At 45.8% G+C, this 26,448-nt stretch overlaps 1 protein-coding gene across 2 annotated transcripts in view; it reads right to left on the reverse strand.

Moving 5' to 3' along the window:
• Nucleotides 1-26,448, reverse strand: part of LOC143815394 (septin-5-like) — a 151,087-nt gene that overhangs the window by 17,664 nt on the left and 106,975 nt on the right. Inside the window, exons 8-12 of one of the 2 annotated variants that reach the window (XR_013223736.1) lie at nucleotides 24,999-25,100; nucleotides 18,142-18,238; nucleotides 17,407-17,569; nucleotides 15,668-15,767; nucleotides 11,942-12,989 (exon numbers count right to left, since the gene is read on the reverse strand). Coding sequence is in view for 1 of the 2 variants with exons in the window: in XM_077294530.1 (XP_077150645.1) it covers nucleotides 12,930-12,989; nucleotides 15,668-15,767; nucleotides 17,407-17,569; nucleotides 18,142-18,238; nucleotides 24,999-25,100 (522 nt within the window). In the remaining variant the exon portion in view is untranslated. Of the gene's footprint in view, nucleotides 1-10,166; nucleotides 12,990-15,667; nucleotides 15,768-17,406; nucleotides 17,570-18,141; nucleotides 18,239-24,998; nucleotides 25,101-26,448 lie in introns of those variants that run through there. The other variant, XM_077294530.1, reaches the window with a different exon arrangement.

The following is a 26,448-nucleotide window of genomic DNA, read 5'->3' on the forward strand; positions in this document are numbered from 1 at the left end:
CCTGCTGTGCGGAGCCTCAAACCACACATTGCAAAGAGCAGACCAACTCATTGGGGGAACATGACTAAGTGAGTAGTTTTTTTTTTTTTATTCTGCCAGTCCGTACTTGTGGAGGCTCTGAGCACCTCATAATGTGTATATGGAGGCAGTGAGGCCAGCACACTTTGTATAGGGGGCTATGGTGTCATTATACTGTGTATAGTGGACAGTGGGGTCATCATAATGTGTAAAGGGGGGTATAATGCCATCCTACTGCATTTTGGGAATTAGGGGTCCATCACTGTATGTTTAGGGGGCTGTTGTGACATCATAATGCTTATAGGGAGAATGTGTGAACATCATACTGTGTATAGGGTGCTGAGGGGACATTATACTGCTCATACAGTGTGAGGGGCTATCAGAGGTGTATCTAGGTTTTTTGGCACAAGGGGCAAGAATTCAGTTTGGCGGCCCCCCCTTTCCTGCACATATGAGATTTACACACTTAGTCACGTGTCGACGAGCTGATCTCCCTAGTTTTCCAATGTTCAGTGATAAACTGAGAGATGCTCATTGTCACGTGACCGTCAGTATGAAAATCGCATATGAGTGAAGCGGCCATGTGATGATAGAACCTGCAGAGCTGAATCCTGACAGTGAGGATATTACACGCTGTTAGGATTCATTTTCATTGAGTGATGCCATACATGTCTAGTCAGTATGTGATTGCATGTATGCAAGTTGCCGGCAGGAGAGAATCCTGACAGTGTGCACTCTGAACTCTGAGAATTCAGAAGTCTGCAGTCACATAGAATGACTACAGACTCAGCACAAACTTGGAAAACCCCTTTAATTCTCCTAACATAAACAAAAATATGAGAATTAGTCGGTATCACAAAAAAACATCCAGGTACCTCATAGAGGACGTTGTCTCTGGAGTAGTTCTCGTTATTTTCTTCTTCATCTTGTCCAGCTCTTCTCTGCAGACTTCCATCTTCTCCAGTCTTCTGCAGCACATCCCCACATGATGCCCTTAAAGATAGCAGTGTCATTATAATGCTCCTGAATAAAAATATCTGCTGTATGCTGAGTCCCAAAATAAATAATTGCCCCTCACTAAATTCCCTGCACAAGATATGACCCTCACACTGTCACTCTTATGGTACATGCTCCACACACTGCCCCCTCCTTTCCATACTGGGCCCTCTCTTCACACTGTCCACTAACACTCCAACCCATACTACCCAGTCTCTCTACTGTGCCCCTTCGTTACACTCCTCCACATTGTCTCCTCCTGGCAGTGTCCTTACACTATTCACCGCACTACTCAGTCTCTATTCTGTGCCCACTCACACTTTCCTCCCCATATACTGTCTCCTCACATTTCTCCTTCCCTCCTCATGTACGCCCCCTGATAATCAAACTGTCTCTTCACATATTTAGCCCCTCGCTCTCTATATTTCCTCCTTACGCATCCCCCTGATTCTCCATACTTTGTCCTCATACATCCCATCACTGTTGCTGCCCATAGTACATCCTCACACATCCCATTACCCTCGCTCCCCATACTGTGTCCACACATTTTTTCCCCTTGCTACTCATGCTATGTCCACACCCATCTCCCCACTCACCCCACACAGAATAAATCCACCACCCCCCACACAGAATAAATCCATCCCACTCCAGACAGGAAAAATGCACCCTGCCCCACAAACAGAATAAATCCAAACACACACTGAATAAATCCCCCTCCACACACACTGACTAAATCACACACACACACTGAATAAATCACACACACTGAATAAATCACACACACATAAACACTGAATAAATCATACACACAGAATAAACTCCTTCCCCACACACACACTGAATAAATGACACACACACTGAATAAATGACACACACACTGAATAAATACACACACACACTCACTCTGAATAAATCCACCCCCCCATACACACATCTTTGGTGTCTTCAGATCCTCAACCACAGTAGCACTTACCACCTCTCTCTTCTATGTGCAGGCCAATGACATGAACAGTGTGATCACATGACCTGATCACGCTGCTGGCATTCCCATGACTCGATGGTCAGATGTTGTGAATTCCGTTCTCGAACTCCCTCCTGTGGTCATGAATGGTACTTCGGCGAGTTCTGTCTGTGGACTCCCTCTGGTGGCTGTGAGTGGAGCTGCTGGTTCTGAGATTCCTTCCTCAGCTGCTCTCATTTAGTGCTAGGCTGGCTTCTCTATTTAACTCCACTCAGATCGTTACTCCATGCCAGCTGTCAATGTCTTAGTACTGGTTCAGATCTCTCCTGGATCTTTCTGATGACCTGTCTACTCCAGCAGAAGCTAAGTCCCTGCTAGTTATTTTGTTGTTCATTGTTTTTCTTGTCCAGCTTGCGATCATGATATTGCCTCGCTAGCTGGAAGCTCTGGGATGCAGAGTGGCACCTCCGCACCGTGAGTCGGTGCGGGGGTCTTTTTGCACACTCTGCGTGGTATTTTGTAGTTTTTTGTGCTGACCGCAAAGATATCTTTTCTATCCTCTGTCTGTTTAGTTAAGTCTGGCCTCCTTTGCTGAAACCTGTTTCATCCCTGTGTTTGTGACTTCCATCTTAACTCACAGTCAATATTTGTGGGGGGCTGCCTTTTCCTTTGGGGAATTTCTCTGAGGCAAGGTAAGGCTTTATTTCCTACCTTTAGGGGTCGTTAGCTCTTAGGCTGTGAAGAGGCGTCTAGGCAGAGTTAGGTACGCTCCACGGCTATTTCTAGTGTGTGTGATAGGATTAGGGTTTGCGGTCAGCAGAGCTCCCACTTCCCAGAGCTTGTCCTGGTTTACAGTTTAACCATCAGGTCATTCCAGGTGCTCCTAACCACCAGGTCCATAACAGTACAGCTGGCCTGCAAAGTGTTAATGCATCTCAATAGAGGGATAAGAGAAGTTCTGAGACAATTTTTTTTTCTCTGCAGTGTGTTTCGTCTTTCTTTTCCCCTTAACTTCTGGGTGGTTCAGTACTCAGGTGCAGATATGGATATTCAGGGTCTGTCCTCTTGTATGGATCAACTCAATGCAAGGGTACAAAGCATTCAGGATTATGTAGTTCAGAATCCGATGTTAGAGCCTAGAATGCCAATTCCTGATTTGTTTTCTGGGGATAGATCTAAGTTCCTGAATTTCAAAAATAATTGTAGACTGTTTCTTGCTTTGAAACCCCGCTCCTGTGGTGACCCCATTCAGCAAGTAAAAATCGTTATTTCTTTGTTACGTGGCGACCCTCAAGACTGGGCATTTTCCCTGGCGCCAGGAGACCCTGCATTGCGTAATGTAGATGCGTTTTTTCTGGCACTTGGATTGCTTTATGATGAACCGAATTCAGTGGATCAGGCAGAGAAAATCTTGCTGGCTTTGTGTCAGGGTCAGGATGAAGCGGAGGTATATTGTCAGAAGTTTAGAAAGTGGTCTGTGCTTACTCAGTGGAATGAGTGTGCCCTGGCAGCAATTTTCAGAAAGGGTCTTTCTGAAGCCCTTAAGGATGTTATGGTGGGGTTCCCCACGCCTGCTGGTCTGAATGAGTCTATGTCCTTGGCCATTCAGATCGATCGGCGCTTGCGTGAGCGCAAAGCTGTGCACCATTTGGCGGTATCTTCTGAGCAGAGGCCTGAGCCTATGCAATGTGATAGGACTTTGACCAGAGCTGAACGGCAAGAACACAGACGTCAGAATGGGCTGTGTTTTTATTGTGGTGACTCCACTCATGCTATCTCTGATTGTCCTAAGCGCACTAAGCGGTTCGCTAGGTCTGTCACCATTGGTACTGTACAGCCTAAATTTCTTTTGTCCGTTACTCTGATTTACTCTTTGTCGTCCTATTCTGTTATGGCATTTGTGGATTCCGGCGCTGCCCTGAATTTGATGGACTTGGAGTTTGCCAGGCGCTGTGTTTTTTTCTTGGAGCCCTTGCAGTATCCTATTCCATTGAGGGGAATTGATGCTACGCCTTCGGCCAAGATTAAGCCTCAGTACTGGACTCAGTTGACCATGTGCATGGCTCTTGCACATCAGGAGGATATTCGCTTTTTGGTGTTGCATAATCTGCATGATGTGGTCGTATTGGGTTTGCCATGGCTACAGGTCCATAATCCAGTATTGGATTGGAAATCAATGTCTGTGTCCAGTTGGAGTTGTCAAGGGGTACATAGTGATGTTCCATTGTTGTCAATTGCTTCTTCCACTCCTTCTGAAGTCCCTGAGTTTTTGTCGGATTACCGGGATGTATTTGATGAGCCCAAATCCAGTGCCCTACCTCCTCATAGGGATTGCGATTGTGCTATTAATCTGATTCCTGGTAGTAAGTTTCCAAAGGGCCGACTGTTCAATTTATCTGTGCCAGAACACGCCGCTATGCGGAGTTATATAAAGGAGTCCTTGGAGAAAGGGTATATTCGCCCGTCGTCATCACCGTTGGGAGCAGGGTTCTTTTTTGTGGCCAAGAAGGATGGTTCTCTGAGACCTTGTATAGATTACCGCCTTCTCAATAAAATCACGGTCAAATTTCAGTACCCTTTGCCTCTACTGTCTGATTTGTTTGCTCGGATTAAGGGTGCTAGGTGGTTCACCAAGATAGATCTTCGAGGGGCGTATAATCATGTGCGTATTAAACAGGGCGATGAATGGAAAACAGCATTTAATACGCCCGAGGGCCATTTTGAGTACCTGGTGATGCCATTCGGGCTTTCTAATGCCCCATCTGTGTTTCAGTCCTTTATGCATGACATCTTCCGAAACTACCTGGATAGATTCATGATTGTATATTTGGATGATATTTTGGTCTTTTCGGATGACTGGGAGTCTCATGTGAAACAGGTCAGAATGGTGTTCCAGGTCCTTCGTGCTAATTCCTTGTTTGTGAAGGGGTCTAAATGTCTCTTCGGAGTTCAGAAGGTTTCATTTTTGGGCTTCATTTTTTCCCCTTCTACTATCGAGATGGATCCTGTTAAAGTTCAGGCCATTTATGATTGGACTCAGGCTATGTCTGTGAAGAGCCTTCAGAAATTCCTGGGCTTTGCTAATTTTTACCGTCGCTTCATTGCTAATTTCTCTAGTGTGGTTAAACCGTTGACTGATTTGACCAAGAAAGGTGCGGATGTGGTGAATTGGTCCTCTGCGGCCGTTGAGGCCTTTCAGGAGTTGAAACATCGTTTCTCTTCAGCCCCTGTGTTGTGTCAGCCAGATGTTTCGCTCCCTTTTCAGGTCGAGGTGGATGCTTCTGAGATTGGAGCAGGGGCTGTTCTGTCTCAAAGAAGTTCTGATGGCTCTGTGATGAAGCCATGTGCTTTCTTTTCTAGGAAGTTTTCGCCTGCTGAGCGTAATTATGATGTTGGCAATCGGGAGTTGTTGGCCATGAAGTGGGCATTTGAGGAGTGGCGACATTGGCTTGAAGGAGCCAAGCATCGCGTGGTGGTCTTGACGGATCACAAGAATCTGACTTATCTCGAGTCTGCCAAGCGGTTGAATCCTAGACAGGCTCGATGGTCGCTGTTTTTCTCCCATTTCGATTTTGTGGTTTCATACCTTCCGGGTTCTAAGAATGTGAAGGCTGATGCCCTTTCAAGGAGTTTTGTGCCTGATTCTCCGGGAGTTCCTGAGCCGGCTGGTATTCTCAAAGAGGGGGTAATTTTGTCTGCCATCTCCCCTGATTTGCGGCGGGTGCTGCAGGAGTTTCAGGCTGATAGACCTGACCGTTGTCCAGCGGAGAAACTGTTTGTACCTGATAGATGGACTAGTAGAGTTATCTCTGAGGTTCATTGTTCGGTGTTGGCTGGTCATCCTGGAATCTTTGGTACCAGGGATTTGGTGGCTAGGTCCTTTTGGTGGCCGTCCTTGTCACGGGATGTACGTTCCTTTGTGCAGTCCTGTGGGACTTGTGCTCGGGCTAAGCCCTGCTGTTCTCGTGCCAGTGGGTTGCTTTTGCCCTTGCCAGTCCCGAAAAGGCCCTGGACGCATGTTTCCATGGATTTTATTTCAGATCTCCCTGTCTCTCAAAGGATGTCGGTCATCTGGGTGGTTTGTGATTGCTTCTCTAAGATGGTCCATTTGGTACCCTTGCCTAAATTGCCTTCCTCCTCTGATTTGGTTCCATTATTTTTCCAGCATGTGGTTCGTTTGCACGGCATTCCGGAGAACATCGTGTCGGACAGAGGTTCCCAGTTTGTTTCAAGGTTTTGGCGGTCCTTTTGTGCTAAGATGGTCATTGATTTGTCTTTTTCTTCGGCTTTCCATCCTCAGACAAATGGCCAAACTGAACGAACCAATCAGACTTTGGAAACATATCTGAGATGCTTTGTTTCTGCTGATCAGGATGATTGGGTGACCTTCTTGCCTTTGGCTGAGTTCGCCCTTAATAATCGGGCCAGTTCGGCTACTTTGGTTTCGCCTTTTTTTTGTAATTCTGGTTTCCATCCTCGTTTTTCTTCAGGGCAGGTTGAGCCTTCGGACTGTCCTGGTGTGGATTCTGTGGTGGATAGGTTGCAGCAAATTTGGAATCACGTGGTGGACAATTTGACATTGTCCCAGGAGAAGGCTCAAAGTTTCGCTAACCGCCGTCGCCGTGTTGGTCCCCGACTTCGTGTTGGGGATTTGGTTTGGTTGTCGTCTCGTTATGTTCCTATGAAGGTTTCTTCTCCTAAGTTTAAGCCTCGTTTCATTGGTCCGTATAAGATTTCTGAAATTCTCAATCCTGTGTCATTTCGTTTGGCCCTTCCAGCGTCTTTTGCCATCCATAATGTGTTCCATAGGTCGTTGTTGCAGAGATATGTGACGCCTATGGTTCCCTCCGTTGACCCTCCTGCTCCGGTGTTGGTCGAGGGGGAGTTGGAGTATGTGGTGAAGATTTTAGATTCTCGTATTTCGAGACGGAAGCTTCAGTACCTGGTCAAATGGAAGGGCTATGATCAGGAAGATAATTCCTGGGTTGTTGCCTCTGATGTCCATGCGGCCGATTTAGTTCGTGCCTTTCATTTGGCTCGTCCTGATCGGCCTGGGGGCTCTGGTGAGGGTTCGGTGACCCCTCCTCAAAAGGGGGTACTGTTGTGAATTCCGTTCTCGAACTCCCTCCTGTGGTCATGAATGGTACTTCGGCGAGTTCTGTCTGTGGACTCCCTCTGGTGGCTGTTAGTGGAGCTGCTGGTTCTGAGATTCCTTCCTCAGCTGCTCTCGTTTAGTGCTAGGCTGGCTTCTCTATTTAACTCCACTCAGATCGTTACTCCATGCCAGCTGTCAATGTCTTAGTACTGGTTCAGATCTCTCCTGGATCTTTCTGATGACCTGTCTACTCCAGCAGAAGCTAAGTCCCTGCTAGTTATTTTGTTGTTCATTGTTTTTCTTGTCCAGCTTGCGATCATGATATTGCCTCGCTAGCTGGAAGCTCTGGGATGCAGAGTGGCACCTCCGCACCGTGAGTCGGTGCGGGGGTCTTTTTGCACACTCTGCGTGGTATTTTGTAGTTTTTTGTGCTGACCGCAAAGATATCTTTTCTATCCTCTGTCTGTTTAGTTAAGTCTGGCCTCCTTTGCTGAAACCTGTTTCATCCCTGTGTTTGTGACTTCCATCTTAACTCACAGTCAATATTTGTGGGGGGCTGCCTTTTCCTTTGGGGAATTTCTCTGAGGCAAGGTAAGGCTTTATTTCCTACCTTTAGGGGTAGTTAGCTCTTAGGCTGTGAAGAGGCGTCTAGGCAGAGTTAGGTACGCTCCACGGCTATTTCTAGTGTGTGTGATAGGATTAGGGTTTGCGGTCAGCAGAGCTCCCACTTCCCAGAGCTTGTCCTGGTTTACAGTTTAACCATCAGGTCATTCCAGGTGCTCCTAACCACCAGGTCCATAACAGTCAGAGCTTCAATTGTACTCGCGTCTGTATGACCCAGATTCAGGGGGAGCTTCCTTACACTTTATGTATCCTGGTCTGGAGGAGGAGCTAGCCAGTCTGAGAGAGTAGAGGATAGTAGAAGGACGTCTGGAGCAGACATAGGGGCCGAGTAGCCACGAGGGAGCTGCTACCCCTGGAAAGAGAGATATCGTGAGGAGTTGAATTGTGGAAGAGCTTAGAGGGAAGAAGCACAGAGGAGGAAGAGGCTCAGCAGGGGAACAGTGGAAGGACACCCTGGGAGCCAAGGCGCAGAACCGGGTACCGGGAGCCTGAGGCTATAGTGGCATAGGACTGTATGTCAATTGCCTGCATCAAGTCTGAGGGGAAGCAGTAACTTTTGAGTCCCTATAAATATGCTCGAACTGCCTGTCGTACAGACATCTGTCTTAGGACAAGAGAGAGGGGACTTGCCCTGAGCATCAAGCGGCAGCGACCTAACCAACTAAACAGCGCTAGTAGGAAAGGATTACGGACCTCACCTGGGAGAGGGATGTCCTATTGCCTCCAAGCCGGCCGGACCACAGCAACCCTGCACTTGGTACCCTGGACTGAGGACTACAACTACCATCAGTAAACCAGGTAAAGACTTTGCAAACCTGTGTCCTTGTTCTTTGCTCATTTATCGGCTTACACCATCTTGCCATACACTTGGGAAGCCCTGGGGACCCCGCTTCATCTGTGGGAAGTGTCACCATCTTACTGCATACCATCACCCCAGAGGACCCCTTTGAGCAGCGTCGGTCCTCACTGACCGAAAACCACAGGTGGTGTCACGAACAATAGATATTACAAATTCCCTTAAAGGGAACCTGTCACCCCCAAAATCGATGGTGAGGTAAGCTCACCGTCATCAGGGGCTTATCTACAGCATTCTGTAATGCTGTAGATAAGCCCCCGATGTTACCTGAAAGAGGAGAAAAAGAGGTTATAATATACTCACCTGGGCGGTCCCGCTGTGGTCCGTGGTCAAATGGACATCTCAGGTCTGCTCCGGTGCCTCCCATCTTCATTCCATGACGTCCTCTTCTGGTCTCCGCGCCGCGGCTTCGGCGCAGGCGTACTTTGTCTGCCCTGGTGAGGGCAGAGCAAAGTACTGCAGTGCGCAGGCGCCTGGCCTCTCTGACCTTACTGGCGCCTGCGCACTGCAGTACTTTGCTCTGCCCTCAACAGGGCAGACAAAGTACGCCTGCGCCAAAGCAGAGGCGCGGAGACCAGAAGAGGACGTCATGGAATGAAGATAAGAGGCGCCGGAGCAGACCTGAGACGCCCATCGGAGTGGGACCGCCCCTGGGTGAGTATAATCTAACCTCTTTTTCTCCTCTTTCAGGTAACATCGGGGGCTTATCTACAGCATTACAGAATACTGTAGATAAGCCCCTGATGCTGGTGAGCATACCTCACCATCGATTTTGGGGGTGACAGGTTCGCTTTAAAAGACCTTCCCCTTTAGTTGGATGCCCAGGGCCATGGACTGGGCCGCAGCCACCGTGACATCCCCTTTAAGACCGGACCCGGTACCGAGTACCCCGCTGCCCTGGTAGGGCGCTCCACAAACTCCCAGTACATGGAGCGGCAGAATACAGCAGCCGGGGGAGACACTTTGGACCTCTGCATTAGATGGCCTGACTGCACCCCCCTGCCAGCTGTGCCAGGGGCACATGCCCCGCCTACCCCCCCAGATATGCCTTTGGGTGCTATGGGGGAATTATACTGTATGTATGCGAGGGGGATCACTAGTGTCATGATAGTGTGGGAGAGCTCACTATGGGGAACCAATGTTGTAGAGGGTCACTGTGAGGACATCATGTTCTGTTGGGGTTTGATACTTTCCTGGGGTGAACATGTTGTGCTTGTGGCTGATAGTGAGAGGAAAATTGTGTGCGAGAATTCACTGGGGGATTATCATTCTGTATTTGTCAGTGGGCATTTTGGGGTACATCATACTCTATTGGGACCATGACAAGGATATGGTAGTGGGTGAAAACACAAAGGGGCTTCAGTAGGGCATACTACCTGTCTTGGCTTCATAATACATATCCGTTACCGTCTATAAAAGATGGATGGTATTGTCTTCTCTTCACTGCGTGTATGCGCCATGACCCCGCCTACTCCGTGACTCCTAATTGGGAGGGGGGCCAAATTAGGACTTTCACTATGTTCACCATTGTTGCTACTGAAAATTGTGAACATTTCGACAATAGGTGTTGACCTTCTTCATGTTACAACAGGTATGACAAAAAGAAACACCAGACTATAGGAAGGTGAACAATGTTTAATATGCTGTAATCAGTAAATAGTAGGTTTGGTTGCTTCCTTTATTAACACAGATTTAATTACAAGCAAACATGAATTCTGAGGCTTTGGTGGAAAACGACATGCAGGAATCAGCAGGCCACCAGGTATGGCAGAAAGCCAGCCATTTTTAAGGTCCAAGTAAAATAAGAAGGTGTTTTCACAAAGCTGGTGGTTGTAGTGTTGTCCTTTCACAAGCCTGAGAATTTCTAATGAGCGAGACCTGGTTAATCAATGTCAGGTGAAGCCAAGTTTCCAGTCTACCCATACAAATCTAATAAATCACTGTTGGTGAGAAATCAACCTCCCTGGTAAATCCATGTTGTGCATGTCAACTCTTGAATCCTAAAAAGAAGCATCAAATCACCAGATCTGATCCCCCTGACGAGCCAATTATTAGCCCAGTAACCTAGTGGTCAACAATATGTATTCATCAGCCTTCAGGAGTGTAACCTAACCCCAAACCAATACTTCCTAGAATTTGTAGATGGGCTAATCATAAGATTACAATGTTTTCTATGCCAAAAGGTAAAAAAGACAACCTCTTCTAATGTAGGGCTAAAACAAAGGGTAAACAAAATACAACTATATTTCAAAGTAAAACAGTAAATTATAAGTTTTCGGGTCACTGCCAGGATGGTCGGATGAGGAGGCATTATTCCGGGTTTCCTGATGATGTGAAACCACATATATGAGTGGAATAAGGATGTTGCATAGGTGGATTATAAATGTAAGCAATACAAAACATTGTCAATAGCTCTACATGGGCTAAAAGGCCACTAAATGTAAAAATAAGCTGGATTGTATAAAAGGCTATACAGAACACTCACATATATACCAATATATGAAAACGATTTAGAACTGAAGGTATTTCGGATCCTGGGACTGGTCTTTCCCTACGCACATTAGACTTTCTGGGATAACAACCACTGAAGAGGATTGCAGCCATGATTTTCCAATACGACAGCAATGGCTTACAATGTAGCATGTGTGTGCATGCGATCGGCCTCATAGCGACTGTTAATGTGATGTGAAATAGATCTATATAAAGCTGTGTAGTCCACATTGGGGTTTTCTCTGCTGTCACCTTAAATGGATGAGACTAGAATTAAGGGGAAGCTTCACCAGTAATCACTACATTGTCTGGCATTATTTATGTGCATTATCAGGAATTGTAGAGGAGAGATGTCAATTGTAAGACTTTTTTTTTTGAGAAACTAAACAACTACATCTGTAATTAAGGAGATTGCAGCTAAGTAGGAGTCCAACGACAAGAGTTAGTCACAGACCGCACAGAAGTAATGACGTTTCTGTATACTGCATGGTGTGAGAATTGCCTACGTCTCAACTGCTTTTGCTATTTTCATAGATGTATTGGGAGATTTACCAAAACTTTCTATCAGTAAAACAGTCTTTAATTGCCTATAGCAATAACGATTCATTTTGGTTGGTTGCTCTAGACAAGAAAGACGGTTTAATTACTATAAGATTTTAATAAAGGTGTCCCAGAGAGATTCCTATAGTCTGCACTAGGGGGCGATCACGTTACAGAAATGTTATATCTCCTTTTGAGTTCAGTTATAACCTTATAAATTCAAATGCAATGAGCTCCCCCTAGTGGTGGCTTCTGGCAGTCCGAGTGTAAAGACATCAAAATTTGAAGCTCCATGTGGATTTTTCATGCAAATTGTTCTGTCATTCTATAGACATAGCAAACTAACAGCCTCCGCACTTACTATTTAAAAGGATTTTCCAATTCTAGGTTTCTGCCCTCTAGTAGCGACTGCTAGATTAAAATAATAAACTCACATATTACACAGTCTCTCCAAGTCCAGCATAGTTTCTCCGCTGCTCCGGTTTCAGTTTACTGGTTGCAGCAGTGACATCACGACTACAGCACACCTCACCACTGCAGCCCATCACAGAGCTCAGCGGCAGCGATAACATAGATGGCACGAGTCATTGAGCCCAGTGATTGACTGCAGCGGTGATCCAGTAAACAGAAACTGAAGAAGCAATGGAGAGACAGAAACTTGGGGAGAGTAAGTACCATCTCATTTTATTATTTTAACCCAGCGCTGGTCTTTAGAGGCCAGGAACCTATCAGAAAACCCGTTTACCATAATGAACAGTGGCACTCTATACCTTTAGTACAGAGCGCTGGTCTAATACTTATATTGACAGAGAACTAAGTAAATGCCATAGACATTAACAACATAGTATGCTACAGCTATGCATTTGGCCTACAAGTCTCGATGTGTGGTCCTATAATTTATGGGGTCCCATGATTTCTGTTTATCAGCACATCCCAGCAGACCTTAATGCAATTTAGTATTACATGAAATACTTCCGCTAATACGTAAATGTTAGGACATTTTTAACAATGTAATTCGCTAACATGCAATTTAAGGTGACTACAATGTGGAACATCACTTAGTCAGGGTAACCTAGACAGCAGACAGACTTTTCTTGCATGCAATCAACTCGCATCTTCAAAGTGGGCAAAGTTTTCCATCCGGTTACCATTATACCAATCATCTTACCAAGGAACCTACAGTCACAGATGTGCTTTTTTCTTAGCTTATCTATTTTTTAGCCTATATCTTCTTCTTTGCAAGCACCAGAACTTTTGTAATTTTAGGTCTTGGGTTTGGTCTTTAGGTGGAAGAAAAATAAATGGAGAATTTGAGGTATTATGACGAGTGGAGGTGGCACTGCAAAGATTTATTGAGAGTCTTTCATCTGCTTCTGCATCTTCTGCAGGACCTCTTGCATCCTCCGCAACTGTAAAAGAGAGCAAAAATAATGTGTTCAGTAATGTCCAATCCTAAGGATCCAAAGATTAGAAGTGGATGCTATAGATGAGCAAATTTACATTGATTCTCAAATTTTATAAAAATCCATGTTCTTCAAAATAGAGTCATTTTGTAATTTGCTGTATTTTCTGAAAAATGGAGGACGGTTGCATATGTTATTTTACTGACCATATGAGGGCTAAGCAAACAGTTGCCACCCACATAGCCCACCTTATTTTCCTTAGTTACACACATCCTCTTTGGTCTCCACACTCCAGACCAGGCCTTCCGGCATAACTTGACCTCTGATATCCTTGCGAGCCGTTGCGGTGCACATTGTGACGTCACATATTACGACACGCGTCATCTAAGTGACAGCATGGCACATATTGATGACAGAGGCCTAGATGTGCCAGAAGCCTGCATCTGGAGGGAAGTGTCAAAAGAAAATGTGAACAACGGGGAAGGGAAAAAAAAGATACGCAGAGGTCCTCCTGACGGCAGCATGTGAGGATGACAGCACAGGTAGACAATGAGGCGAGTATTTTTTTTTAAATCCTACGTCCATTGTGCTATGGGGTCTATAAAGACCCCAGAGAATAATAAGGAACATTCAACTCAAATCGAACAACTTTGCTGCAAATCAAAATTCCCTGAAAAATCCATGCGATTTACCAAACATGAATCTCGTCAGATTCGCTCATCTCTAGGAAATGCGCCGAAATATCTGATTACTAAATCATAGCTCAGATGATGCAATATGAGGACCAAGCTTTGATTAGAGCCATTTTCTTAGGAAATACAGCTGTGCCCACCAGGGCGGATATATCAATGCTGACTCATTTTAATAAAGTGTAAACTTAGAAATCCCATCCACTATGCTGTAACATCTGGCCGCTGCAGTTTTGACCACAACTTCTCTCCTTGTACAAACACACATCACCTGATCTGCTTCATCCAATAAGCATTCAAGTTTGTACAGCTTGCAGGTGGATAATTTGCATTAAAATGATGAGACGCGTCAAAATATTCACTTGCCAATACTTGTGCACACAGTGTAGGTTTTACACTTAGACAATGAATTGGGCGCAAATAACAACAGCGCAGTTTACAGCAAAACTGAATAAAAGATTCCTCTCGTAATAAAAATTTCCCTTTTAGTTTATATCACCTATTGTTGGGTCACTTTGTTCTAGAACATTTTGTGACTAGTGTTGAGCGATACCTTCCGATATTCGAAAGTATCGGTATCGGATTGGATCGGCCGATACGGCAAAATATCGGATCTCGCCGATACCGATACCCGATACCAATACAAGTCAATGGGACACAAATATCGGAAGGTATCCTGGATGGTTCCCAGGGTGTGAAGGAGAGGAAACTCTCCTTCTGGCCCTGGGATCCATATTCATGTAAAAAATAAAGAATAAAAATAAAAAATATGGATATACTCACCCCTCCGGCGGACCCTGAACCTTAGCGATGTAACTGGCAGCCACCGTTCCTAAGAATGCAGAGTGAAGGACCTTCGATGACGTCGCGGCTTGTGATTGGTCGCGTGACCGCTCATGTGACCGCTCACGCGACCAATCACAAGCCGCGACGTCATCGCAGGTCCTACACTCACTGCATTCTTAGGAACGGAGGCTGCTGGTTATATCGCTAAGGTCCAGGGTCCGCCGGAGGGGTGAGTATATCCATATTTTTTATTTTTATTCTTTATTTTTTACATGAATATGGATCCCAGGGCCTGAAGGAGAGTCTCCTCTCCTCCAGACCCTGGGAACCATACACTGGGAACTTCCGATTCCGATTTCCGATATCACAAAAATATCGGAACTCGGTATCGGAATTCCGATACAGCAAATATCGGCCGATACCCGATACTTGCGGTATCGGAATGCTCAACACTATTTGTGACAAAGAAAGATCATGTCCTTTGTCGAACAAGACACAGAAAACGTTGAAAACACAAAAGAAACCTGGTGCCATTGTCTGCTCCGAGCCACATATCCACCGTCCATCTTGTGACGTAAACAGTCACATCGGCACTGTAGCTCACTCACTGGTGCAGCTACATGACATGGTCCGGGTGGTAAGTATGCATTTTTAACTATTTTATGCACCACCAGTAGTGGACAGCCACTTTAGTAAATCTCACCTAAAGTATGTTTAGTACAATGGGGCAGTGTGGAGGAACATAACGATGTCGCCTATTTAGACAACATCTTTTCATGATTGATGCCGCCTTGCTAGTCAAGTGCCCATTGAGGATTTGACTTTTTCTTTCGCCTACATCCAGAGGTAGGATATATATTGGATTAATGGCTCCCTTACAGATGACCATGTGAAAAGTAGCCCTATTGAGTGTGCTATTTTATCATGTCCAAGTTACCGAATAGGATTGTCTAAGTCATAGAATTATAGACTGTTAGAGTTGTAAGTGACCTCCAGGGTCACCTGGTACAACCCCCTTACTCAATGCAGAACTCACTAAACCATCTCAGGCAGGTGTCTGTCCAACCTCTGTTTGAAGACTTCCATTGAAGGAGAACTCACCACCGCTTGTGGCAGCCTGTTCCACTCACCCATGGGACAAACCATCAGCAGAAAAAGTACTTTTTGCTATCTGCTTTCTGTGAATACTGGAGAATAGTATCCTCTCACCTCCTCATCCTTCTCACGGATGAGTTTCATCGTCTCATGCTCTGGTGATGGAGGCACGCTGGGAATTGGAAAATCTGTACCACTTTCTCGAGTCAGTTTACTGTAAGAAAAAAACACAAGAGCTTGAAAATAATTTCTTTATTGATTGCTGGAGTGAGCAGATAAGAGCGCATATGATCATTCATACAAATATGTCCTTCCTTACCTTTACGCTCATCGCAACACATCTTGAGATGTGTGGTGCGAGATTATCAACTTAAAATAAAACATGATTTTGTAATACTCTGTCACAAGATGTCTATCTAATAAGCTTTGCCTTAGCGTGTTATGTGTCAATCTGTAAACAAAATATTGCCAGCAAGTACCTGGATGACCGCATGACACGTTAAGACATTCACATATGTGGGCCATAAGAGCGGTATGAGATCCCTATTTGTTTCTATTGTAGAGTACGCTGTGACCTGCACTCATCGGTTGGGCGGTGGGGCTTAAAGGGAATCTGTCAGCAGGTTTTTGATACCTCATCTTAAAGCCGCATGATGTAGGCAAAGAGAAGCTGAATCCAGCGATGTATCACTTCGTTTACTGGGTGCCGCAGTTGTGACACAATCAGAGCTTTTACATTTAGCAATGTAGCAGAGCTGAAAAGCTAACCCGGCCCACAGCTCAGTCGACCCTGCGCACACCAGGCTCTGCATATACAATGTCTATACACAGTGTGTGTGACCAGGGGACCATTGTAAGAAAATAAAATCTTGGAGCTTGACAAGAGACGCAATGCTGAAATCTGTGTTTTAACACCTCCAGCATGCTGTCTTCAGATTACATAGCAAAAACCTTCTAACAGATTCCCTTTAAGGGAGACCGATGATGCACCACCCAATCTCCAGTATATCGGAGAGTGGCTCCTGCTACATTCAGAGACAGCGCCCACATCAAAGTGCTGTACAGGCACAGACAGTGTGATATGGGCACTAGCAAGCACAAGGGGGTCCAGACAAGAACTCTGCCTTTAAAGGGTCTGTCCGGTCTTTTGATAAAAGCCTGCAGCTTATGTGACTGCAGGCTTCTGAATCCTTACAGAGCACGCACCGCAAGAGTGGGTGCGGGCGAGAGTGGCGGGGTCACATGACCGCATGAATGAGATTTGGATGCATGCAGTTATATGCAAACTAGATATCGTGGCTTCGATGAATACAATTGAATTGAGTAAGGCCAAGCAAATGTAGCTCGAATGTAGCTGGAAGTATACAAAGGGGTCAAAGGGGTAATAACCCCTTTAAGTAGATACATTTTCTGCTCCATCCTGGGACAGGCCATCTATTAGTATATGTTGATTAGTATGTGTTGATGTGTGGCCACCTGGTGGTTGTTATATATATTGCAGCCTGTCAAGTGCCTTTACATCACGTCACATTATTGTTTTTAATTTGTTTGCAGAGAAATTGGTGTGCTTAACCAAATTTGAGCAAAGAGAAGGGTAAACACATCTCTCTGTTGTATTTTATCATTCACTGGGCTTTCAGGTCATTGCAGTACCCCAATAGTACTGTAGTAACATAAATATGCAGCAAATGCTCAATACTATCACAAGAGTATGACATTCTATAGGTTAAATAAAAGCCTGTCCGCAGTGTCTGGTAACTTAGATTTATCATTCATCCAGCAAAGGGAAACCAGGCCCATGTGCCTAATAATGTATTTGCGTTGGACCTGTTAGCGGAGTTACTTGCACTTACTTGCGATTCCGTTCTCTCACTACCCGTTGTGTCAAGCTCTGGATGCACTGCGCCCGGTAGTTTTCATAGTGAGTTTCTCTTGTCACATCTTTAAGGTCCTGCATGTGAGTACGGATCAGCATTGTGCGCAGTTTGACAAAGTCACAGTGCTGCTCATTTTCCACTAAGACAAAATCAATGAGTGTTAGAATAGGCAGCTCATGGGAAAAGATGTTGGGACTTACAGACAGTACGTTTCGCTTACAAAGGTGGAGAATACGACAATTATCACATCTTATTCTTATAGATGAATGCTAATGACATTGACTCTAGGCCTGGATTCGGTCATTGGTTCCCAGTTATCATAGCGTTATTAGCTGTTTGGACACAGCTCCGTCCCAGGAGTGCCACAGCCACCAATTCTGCCTACCCTCAATCTATCCTTACCTGCTGCCCCCTGAAACATTATGCCTCATTCATATTTGTCTGAGCAAAACAGTTAAGAAACTTACAAATTAGATGGGATCTTCCAGGACAAAATAGGGCAACTCTTCTTGAAGCTTACCTTTGGGGGAAATATCCCAGCTTTCCTCTGCAAGTATCCAATTCTGCTTACAGCATAAAATATACAGTACAATACTTACATGGTCTGTTCACAGAGTCATTCTAAATGAAATCTTAATTCAGGCATTTATTTTGGACCTCTAACAAATTGTCATTCCACTATAGCTTATAAGTCCCAATGATGCCCCGTACCTTCAACAACCCCCCAAGGATACAGACGGCCCCTGACACGCTTTCCATTTTTCTCCACAATCGTATTGGAACCAATTACAGCAAAAGGGATGCTTTTCTGAAAAGAAAATACAGATACATTTAGTTATTTATTGAGTCTGTACAATGCACTTTTATGCTCTATTGGCAATTATTTTTCCTGAGGGGCCACATGAGAGATTGTGAATGATGTGGAGGGCCGAACTTAATTATGCTTATTATTACTTTACTTATTAGTTTTATATCAATTTTTATGATGTCCTTACACAGTCCCTCAAACAGTTATGATGTCCCCACACAGCTCATCAAACAATATGATGTCCCCACAAAGCTCATCAAACATTATGGTGTCCCCACACAGCCCCTGAAACAGTGATGATGTCACTACTAGTGTTGAGTGATACTTTCCGATATCCAGAAGTATCAGTATAGGATTGGATCGGCCGATATCCAAAAAATACCGGATATCGCCGATACCGATACCCGATACCAATACAAGTCAATGGGACACAAATATCGGAATGTAAATAAGCCCTTTCTGTCCTTCTACATCCTGTTCTGGAGTGGGGAAGAGTGTGGGCGGTGCATGGGCGGACACTATGCGTGTCTGTGTGTGCGGGAGGGGTCTGTGCGGCCTGCTGGGGGGACTGTGCGGCCTGCCGGGGGGTCTGTGCGGGAGCGGTCTGTGCGGCCTGCTGGGGGGTCTGTGCGGCCTGCCGGGGGGTCTGTGCGGGAGCGGTCTGTGTGGCCTGCTGGGGGGTCTGTGCGGCCTGCCGGGGGATCTGTGCGGGCTGCCGGGGCTCTGTGCGTGCCTGCCGGGGGGTCTGTGCGGGCTGCCGGCAGTCTGTGCGGACTGCCGGGGGTCTGTGCTGCCTCTCGGGGGTCTGTGCGGCTTGCCGGGGGGTCTGTGCGGCCTGCCGGGGGGGGGGTCTGTGCGGGTTGCCGGGGGGTCTGTGCAGGCCTCTCGGGGGTCTGTATGAGCCTGCTGGGGGTCTTTGTGTCTGTGCAGGCATTGTCCGATGGGACGATGCCTGCTACAATGACAGTGATTGACACATTAGCCAATGATGGGACAGTAGCAGTCCCATCATCCGGCTAATGTGTTGAATGTTAAAAAAAAAAAAAATTCTATACTACATATATGCTGCATACATACTACATACATACTACATACACTCACTGGCCACTTTATTAGGTACACCTGTCCAACTTCTTGTTAACACTTAATTTCTAATCAGCCAATCACATGGCGGCAACTCAGTGCATTTAGGCATGTAGACATGGTCAAGACAATCTCCTGCAGTTCAAACCGAGCATCAGTATGGGGAAGAAAGATGATTTGAGTGCCTTTGAACGTGGCATGGTTGTTGGTGCCAGAAGGGCTGGTCTGAGTATTTCAGAAACTGCTGATCTACTGGGATTTTCACGCACAACCATCTCTAGGGTTTACAGAGAATGGTCCGAAAAAGAAAAAAAATCCAGTGAGCGGCAGTTCTGTGGGCGGAAATGCCTTGTTGATGCCAGAGGTCAGAGGAGAATGGGCAGACTGGTTCGAGCTGATAGAAAGGCAACAGTGACTCAAATCGCCACCCGTTACAACCAAGGTAGGCCTAAGAGCATCTCTGAACGCACAGTGCGTCGAACTTTGAGGCAGATGGGCTACAGCAGCAGAAGACCACACCGGGTACCACTCCTTTCAGCTAAGAACAGGAAACTGAGGCTACAATTTGCACAAGCTCATCGAAATTGGACAGTAGAAGATTGGAAAAACGTTGCTTGGTCTGATGAGTCTCGATTTCTGCTGCGACATTCGGATGGTAGGGTCAGAATTTGGCGTAAACAACATGAAATCTTTGGGATGTGGTGGAACGGGAGATTCGCATCAGGGATGTGCAGCCGACAAATCTGCGGCAACTGTGTGATGCCATCATGTCAATATGGACCAAAATCTCTGAGGAATGCTTCCAGCACCTTGTTGAATCTATGCCACGAAGAATTAAGGCAGTTCTGAAGGCAAAAGGGGTCCAACCCGTTACTAGCATGGTGTACCTAATAAAGTGGCCAGTGAGTGTACATGCTACATACATGCTACATACATACAACATACATACATACAACATACATACATGCTACATGCATACTACATACATACTACATACATACTACATACATTACATACATACTACATACATTACATACATACTACATACATTACATACATACTACATACATACTATATACATACTACATACATACATACTACATACATGCTACATACATACTACATACATACTACATACATACATACATACAACATACATACTGCATACAATACATTCATACATTACATACAATACATACATACAGACATACAGTACATTAAACATAGATTACATACTCACCATTACTTGTCACTTTGTTCCCCAAAGCCAGTGTCATCTGTAAAAAAGATTAAAATAACAAACAACCAATATACTCCCGGATCCGCAGAAATCCACGAGTGTCCCACGACGATCTCCAGTAGAGAACGGCAGCATCAGCTGATGCGACCACTCTCCAGGGGCTCCAGGAACACAATGACAGGAGGAAGGTATCCTTCCACGACTGTATTCCTCCGCCGCTGTAAAAAAAATAGTCCCTAGTCTCAGTTTATGCCATTGCTGTGTGAGAAATTTTCCCACGCAGCAATTGCCATAAAGTAAGACTTTGAACTCACCTGTCAGTGTGTCACTAAGGGTCCTATAGAGCAGTGACATCACCCGATGTCACTGTTCTATAGGGGAGATTGTCGTGGGATACTCGTTATTAATTGGACTACGGCGGACAGGTAGTATACAGTTTATTATTTTACGTTTTTTTGCAGGCACTGAAGTATGGAAAGTATGGTTAAATGAAGAATATTAAAATACTTTTTTCCTAATGTGTGTGTGTTTTATTAACCCTTTATTAGTATTGGATTAATAATGGATAGGTGTCTTACTGATGCCTCTCTGTTATTAACCCGGCTTAATGTCACCTTACAATAGCAAGGTGACATTAACCCCTTATTACCCCATATCCCACCGCTACACGGGAGTGGGAAGAGAGGGGCTAAGTGCCGGAATTGGCGCATCTCACAGATGCACCATTTCCGGGGCAGCTGCGGACTGGTATTTGTAGCCGGGGGGGCCAGTATCCATGGCCCCTCTCTAGGCTATGAATATCAGCCCAAAGCTATCTGCGTAGCCTTTCTGGCTATAAAATATAGGGGGACCCCACATGATTTTTTTTGGGTTCCCCCTATTTTAATAGCCAGTAAAGGCTACGCAGACAGCTGCGGGCTGATATTCATAGCAGGCTACAAATATTGGCCCCCGGCCGTCGGCTTTCCCCCTCTGGCGCAGAAAATTGCGCGGGAGCCCACACCGTTTTTTTCAGTTTTTTTTTAAAAATTCAACGCTCATTAAGGCCTCTTTCACACTTGCGTCGGTACTGGTCTATCGCTATGCGTCGGGCCGACGTACCGACGCACGTTGTGAAATTTGTGCACAACGTGGGCAGCGGATGCAGTTTTTCAACGCATCCGCTGCCCATTCTGAAGTCTGGGGAGGAGGGGGCAGAGTTTCGGCCGCGCATGCACGCTAGAAAATGGCGGACACAACGGACAAAAAAAGTTGGCGGTCCGCCAAAACATGTATGTAGCATGTATGTAGCATGTGGCATGTATGTAGTATGTATGTATTATGTAGTATGTATGTAGCATATATGTAGTATTTTTTTTTTTTTTTTTTACATTCTCAACACATTAGCCGGATGATGGGACTACTACTGTCCCATCATTGGCTAATGTGTCAATCACTGTCATTGTAGCAGGCATCGTCCGATGGGACTTGTAGTCTCATCGGACGATGCCTGCACAGACACAAAGACCCCCGGCAGCCCGCACAGACCCCCCCGGCAGGCCGCACAGATCCCTGGTAGGCCGCACAGACCCCCGAGAGGCCGCACAGACCCCCGGCAGGCCACACAGACCCACCGGCAAGCCGCACAGCCCCCCCGGCAGGCTGCACAGACCCCCCGGCAGGCCGCACAGACCCCCGAGAGGCCGCACAGACCCCCTGGCAGGCCCGCACAGACCGCCGGTAGGCCGCACAGATCCCCAAGTGGCCGCACAGACCCCCGGCAGGCACGCACAGACCGCTGGCAGGCACGCACAGACCCCCCACGGTCCCGCACAGACCCCACCCGCACAGAGACATGCAGTCTCCGCCCACGCACTGCCCACACTCCTTTATAGTGCATAATTGCACTATGGGAACTTCCAATTCCGGTATCCGATATCGCAAAAATATCAGAACTCGGTATCGGAATTCCGATACAGCGAATATCGGCCGATACCCGATACTTGCAGTATCGGAATGCTCAACACTAGTCACTACACAGCTCCTCAAACAATATGATGTACCAACACAGCTTATCAAATAGTTATGATGTCCCCATACAGCTCATCAAACAGTGTGATGTCCCCACACTGCCCCTGAAACAGTTATGATGTCCCCACACAGTCCCTCAAAGAGATATGGTATCCCCACACAGCTAATCAAAAAGTATGATGTCCCCACCCAGCCTCTGAAACACTTATGATGTCCCCACACAGCCCCTGAAACAATGTGATGTCCCCACACAACTCATCAAACAATATGATGTCCCAACACAACTCATCAAACAATATGATGTCCCAACACAGCTCCTCAAACAATAGTGTTTAGTGAAGATGAAACCATGGCATATTCCCTTGAGATATATTGGTAGCGACGTCTCTGGTTGGCCACCTTTTGCTTCAGGCCTAATTGCGGTTGCATGTCCTATGACCATTAAAAATTATTACATCAAACATTAAGAAGGGCTAAACAGATGAACAAAATTAGCCCCACTTACTGTTTGTACAATGCTGTTCAGAAAAAAACAGAAGTTCCTAGGCCCCAGTGTAAAAACTGTGCTATTTATCACATTGATGTCTTTCAACATCTTGATTGCAAATCTGCTACATCTGCACCCTCTATAGCAAAATTTCTGATTTTCTATCTCTGTCTGCACATTTAAGCCCTGTATCATATTTAGGATTTTTGAAGAATTTACTAATATTTAGGTATTAGAAATCCAAACTGTGTAAAACTTCTCAGATTTGATAATTTTGATATCAAAATAAACTTTAGGTAAGACTTTTTCACACATGAGTATTTTTGATCAGTATTTCTATGCCAAAGCCAAGGACTGTCTCCAAAACACAGAACAGGTATCAATCTTTCTAGTATTAGATTTTCTCTGTAAGTTCCACTCCAGGTTTTGGCTTACAAACAGTCATGCAAAATACTGACCAAATACTGACGTGTGAATAAGCCCTAAGTGTGCATCATGGATGACCGTTTTGTTTTTCTAGGAAGATCCAAAACAAACTGATTATGGATCGCCCCCACGTAAGGGCAATGGGGTGCTCGGCACCGGGTCCTTCGGTTCAGGGGATGTCACGGTGGCTGACCCGGTCTGTGGCCCTTTGAGGGACGTCCAATAAAGAAAAGAGTTTTTATGGTTTTGGGAAAGGTCTTTAAAGGGGTAGTTCGTGATGCCACCTGTGGTATTCGGTCAGGGTGACCGACGCTGCTTAGGGGTCCGCTGGGGTGATGTGATGGCAGCTAGATGATATACCTTCCCACAGGTGAAGTGTGTCCCCAGGGCTTCCCAGAAGTGTAGATGGTGATGGTGGATGATGTAAGGTGCAGTGAATAACGAGGACACAAGGTTGCAGTCTCTTTACCTTTACTGAAGACTTCAGCATCCACAGTCCAGGGTACAGACCACAGGGCAGGCAGAGTCCGGCCGGTCCGAAGGCAAATCCAGAGTCCCCTTATCCAGGTGGAAATCAGTAGCTTTCCTCTAGCGCCTGTGTGTTGTAGTACCTCCCTGCTGAGCTTCTCGTTAAGGTCCTCACAACTGTTGTAGATGTTCTAGATGTTATGTCTTCCTCTCTGTCCCCCAGATGGTATGGGTAGGACAAACCCGTATGACTGGTGGCCTGAGGCTTTTTACAGGGACCCTAGAGATGCCACAGCCCCCACACGTTGCCACCGTGCCTCCTGGGTAGATGGTCGGGCAGGCAACGTGGAATTAACTGTCCTGCCAGTCTCTGAAGTAAAGCGTAGAGACTATTACTCCCTCGGTGTTCTGGCTACCGGCTTCTGCACCTCAGAAGGAGGCAGCCTCTTACAGGGCAGAACTCCTTCTGGTTATATCTCCTTGTGCTAAGACTTCGTTACTCACCTGCTACAATACAATTCTCTTCGTGTCCTTTCTTAGGATGCTGCCGCATGTGGGGCAGGCGCAGCTCCGTGGCCTTCTATCTAGGCCTCTGACAGGATCCCACCCCTGTCAGGGACCTCTCTGTCTGCAGCTCTGTGATGTTCCTCCTTTTTCCTCTGGCTGCCTGACAGGGTGCTGCCTGGGTGAAGCGCAGCCAGCTTCTGACTAACTTTCTATCCAGCCCACCAGTTTTACCTAATTGTGAGGAGTGCCCTAGTAGATAGGAGCAAGGCTCCCCCTGGTGGTCTGGAGTGTGAAGTGTGGTGTATGGTTTGTGATACCTGGTAGGAAGATCTCCTTTATTGCCATCAGATGTAATATCACTCCCCCTGGTGGAAGAATGACATTACTGCAACGACCAGGACTCTGGGGCGCTGCAATTACTCTCAGAAATGTATCTCTATATGGGATGAAGCCTTGTTTGTTTGTTGGAGAGCTCCACTATTTCTAGTTTCTAGCCTTTCTGATGTAAGTTTTTTTAAATCAATATATATTTGTGGTACCTTTAGTTCCATATCTTGAAACTTAAAATCTTCATCTTGATCAGAGTCACACTCTGGAAACTGATAGATGCGAATCCCATAATGATCCAGTTCTTCACGGATCTATGAAAAAAGAGGTGGAATTGAAGACAAATTTTGGACTAAAAAATTCTTTATTGTAGCAAAGTTTCTTATAATAAATATAGTTTAGATTAGTGCTTAGGTCAAAACTGAATTGACCCTTTAAAATGAAAGAAGCTGTGGAAAACAGGGAAACATGTCGAGAATTAGCGTCCAAGGGTCGGACACAACTCAATGAATGAAATCAGAATCAGAAATAAGAGGGAAACACATATTTTATTTTAATAGGTGTTGAGAACCTTTTCAGGGATGAGCAACGTGTGGAATTAATTTAAAAAACATGTAATAGAGATACTGTGAGAGCAAACAGTACTGTCTCATTTCACTATGGGCGTCGTAGTGTTAAGCAACACCAGGAGGCTTCTCCTATCTAGTCCAGATCGCTCAGTGGGCCTCATTTACTTTAGTCTGCCTGTGTAAACCGGCTATTAAACATCCGTCGATTAGTCAGAGTTTACCGATCGGCGGCCGTATCTTACCCCTGGCCGAGAAGTGTAAACGGACCCTTATGTAGGATCAGATCAGTGTTTGCTGACTGAGGGAAACATTTCCATAGAAGCCTGGCTAAGATCTGGCTTACATCTGATCATGAAATTATGATGGCCGGACTGAGTTTAAGTATACATCTGTGCCTTGCATAACCAGGATGGAAATGTGAATTATATTTTGTGAATGCGTTATGTTTGCTACATTACCTGTCTTTTATGCTATTTCATTAAGACATCAATCAAAAAAATCTGCAGCCACATCTCCCTCCAGCCCCCTTCTCTCTGTCTACATAAAGTTTTCTTTTTTTTTGGTTACTGAACATGCGGTTGATACAAAAAGATACAAAAAGAGTTACAGACTGCTGATAGTCAAGGAAGAAGCAGCTTCATTTTAATTCCTGTATTTTTAGGGCTACTTTCACACTAGTCCGTCGGTACAGGCCGTCGCAAACCGTCGGCCCGGCGTACCGACGGACGGTGTGTTAAAGTAGCACAACGTGGGCAGCGGATGCAGTTTTACAATGCATCCGCTGCCCATTGTGAGTTCCGGGGAGGATGGGGCGGAGTTTCGGCCGCGCACGCGCGGTCGAAAATGGCGGACTCGACGCACAAAAAACGTTACATGGAACGTTTTTTTTGTGCCGACGGTCCGCCAAAACATGACGCATCCGTCGCAGGAGCAGGCTTGGGCTTGGAGGGTGATGAATATTCATTTCTCTTTAATAGCATCCTGATATGATTGGCCGCCATCACCTATCCTGGTATGCATGGACCCATCAGAAAATATTTTAAAAAAAAACCCATTACACTTACCTTCCTAGCGTTCCCTCGCAGCCCCTTGT

The sequence above is a fragment of the Ranitomeya variabilis genome, chromosome 3, assembly GCF_051348905.1.
Source record: "Ranitomeya variabilis isolate aRanVar5 chromosome 3, aRanVar5.hap1, whole genome shotgun sequence".
In the NCBI taxonomy this organism is placed as follows: Eukaryota; Metazoa; Chordata; class Amphibia; order Anura; family Dendrobatidae; genus Ranitomeya; species Ranitomeya variabilis.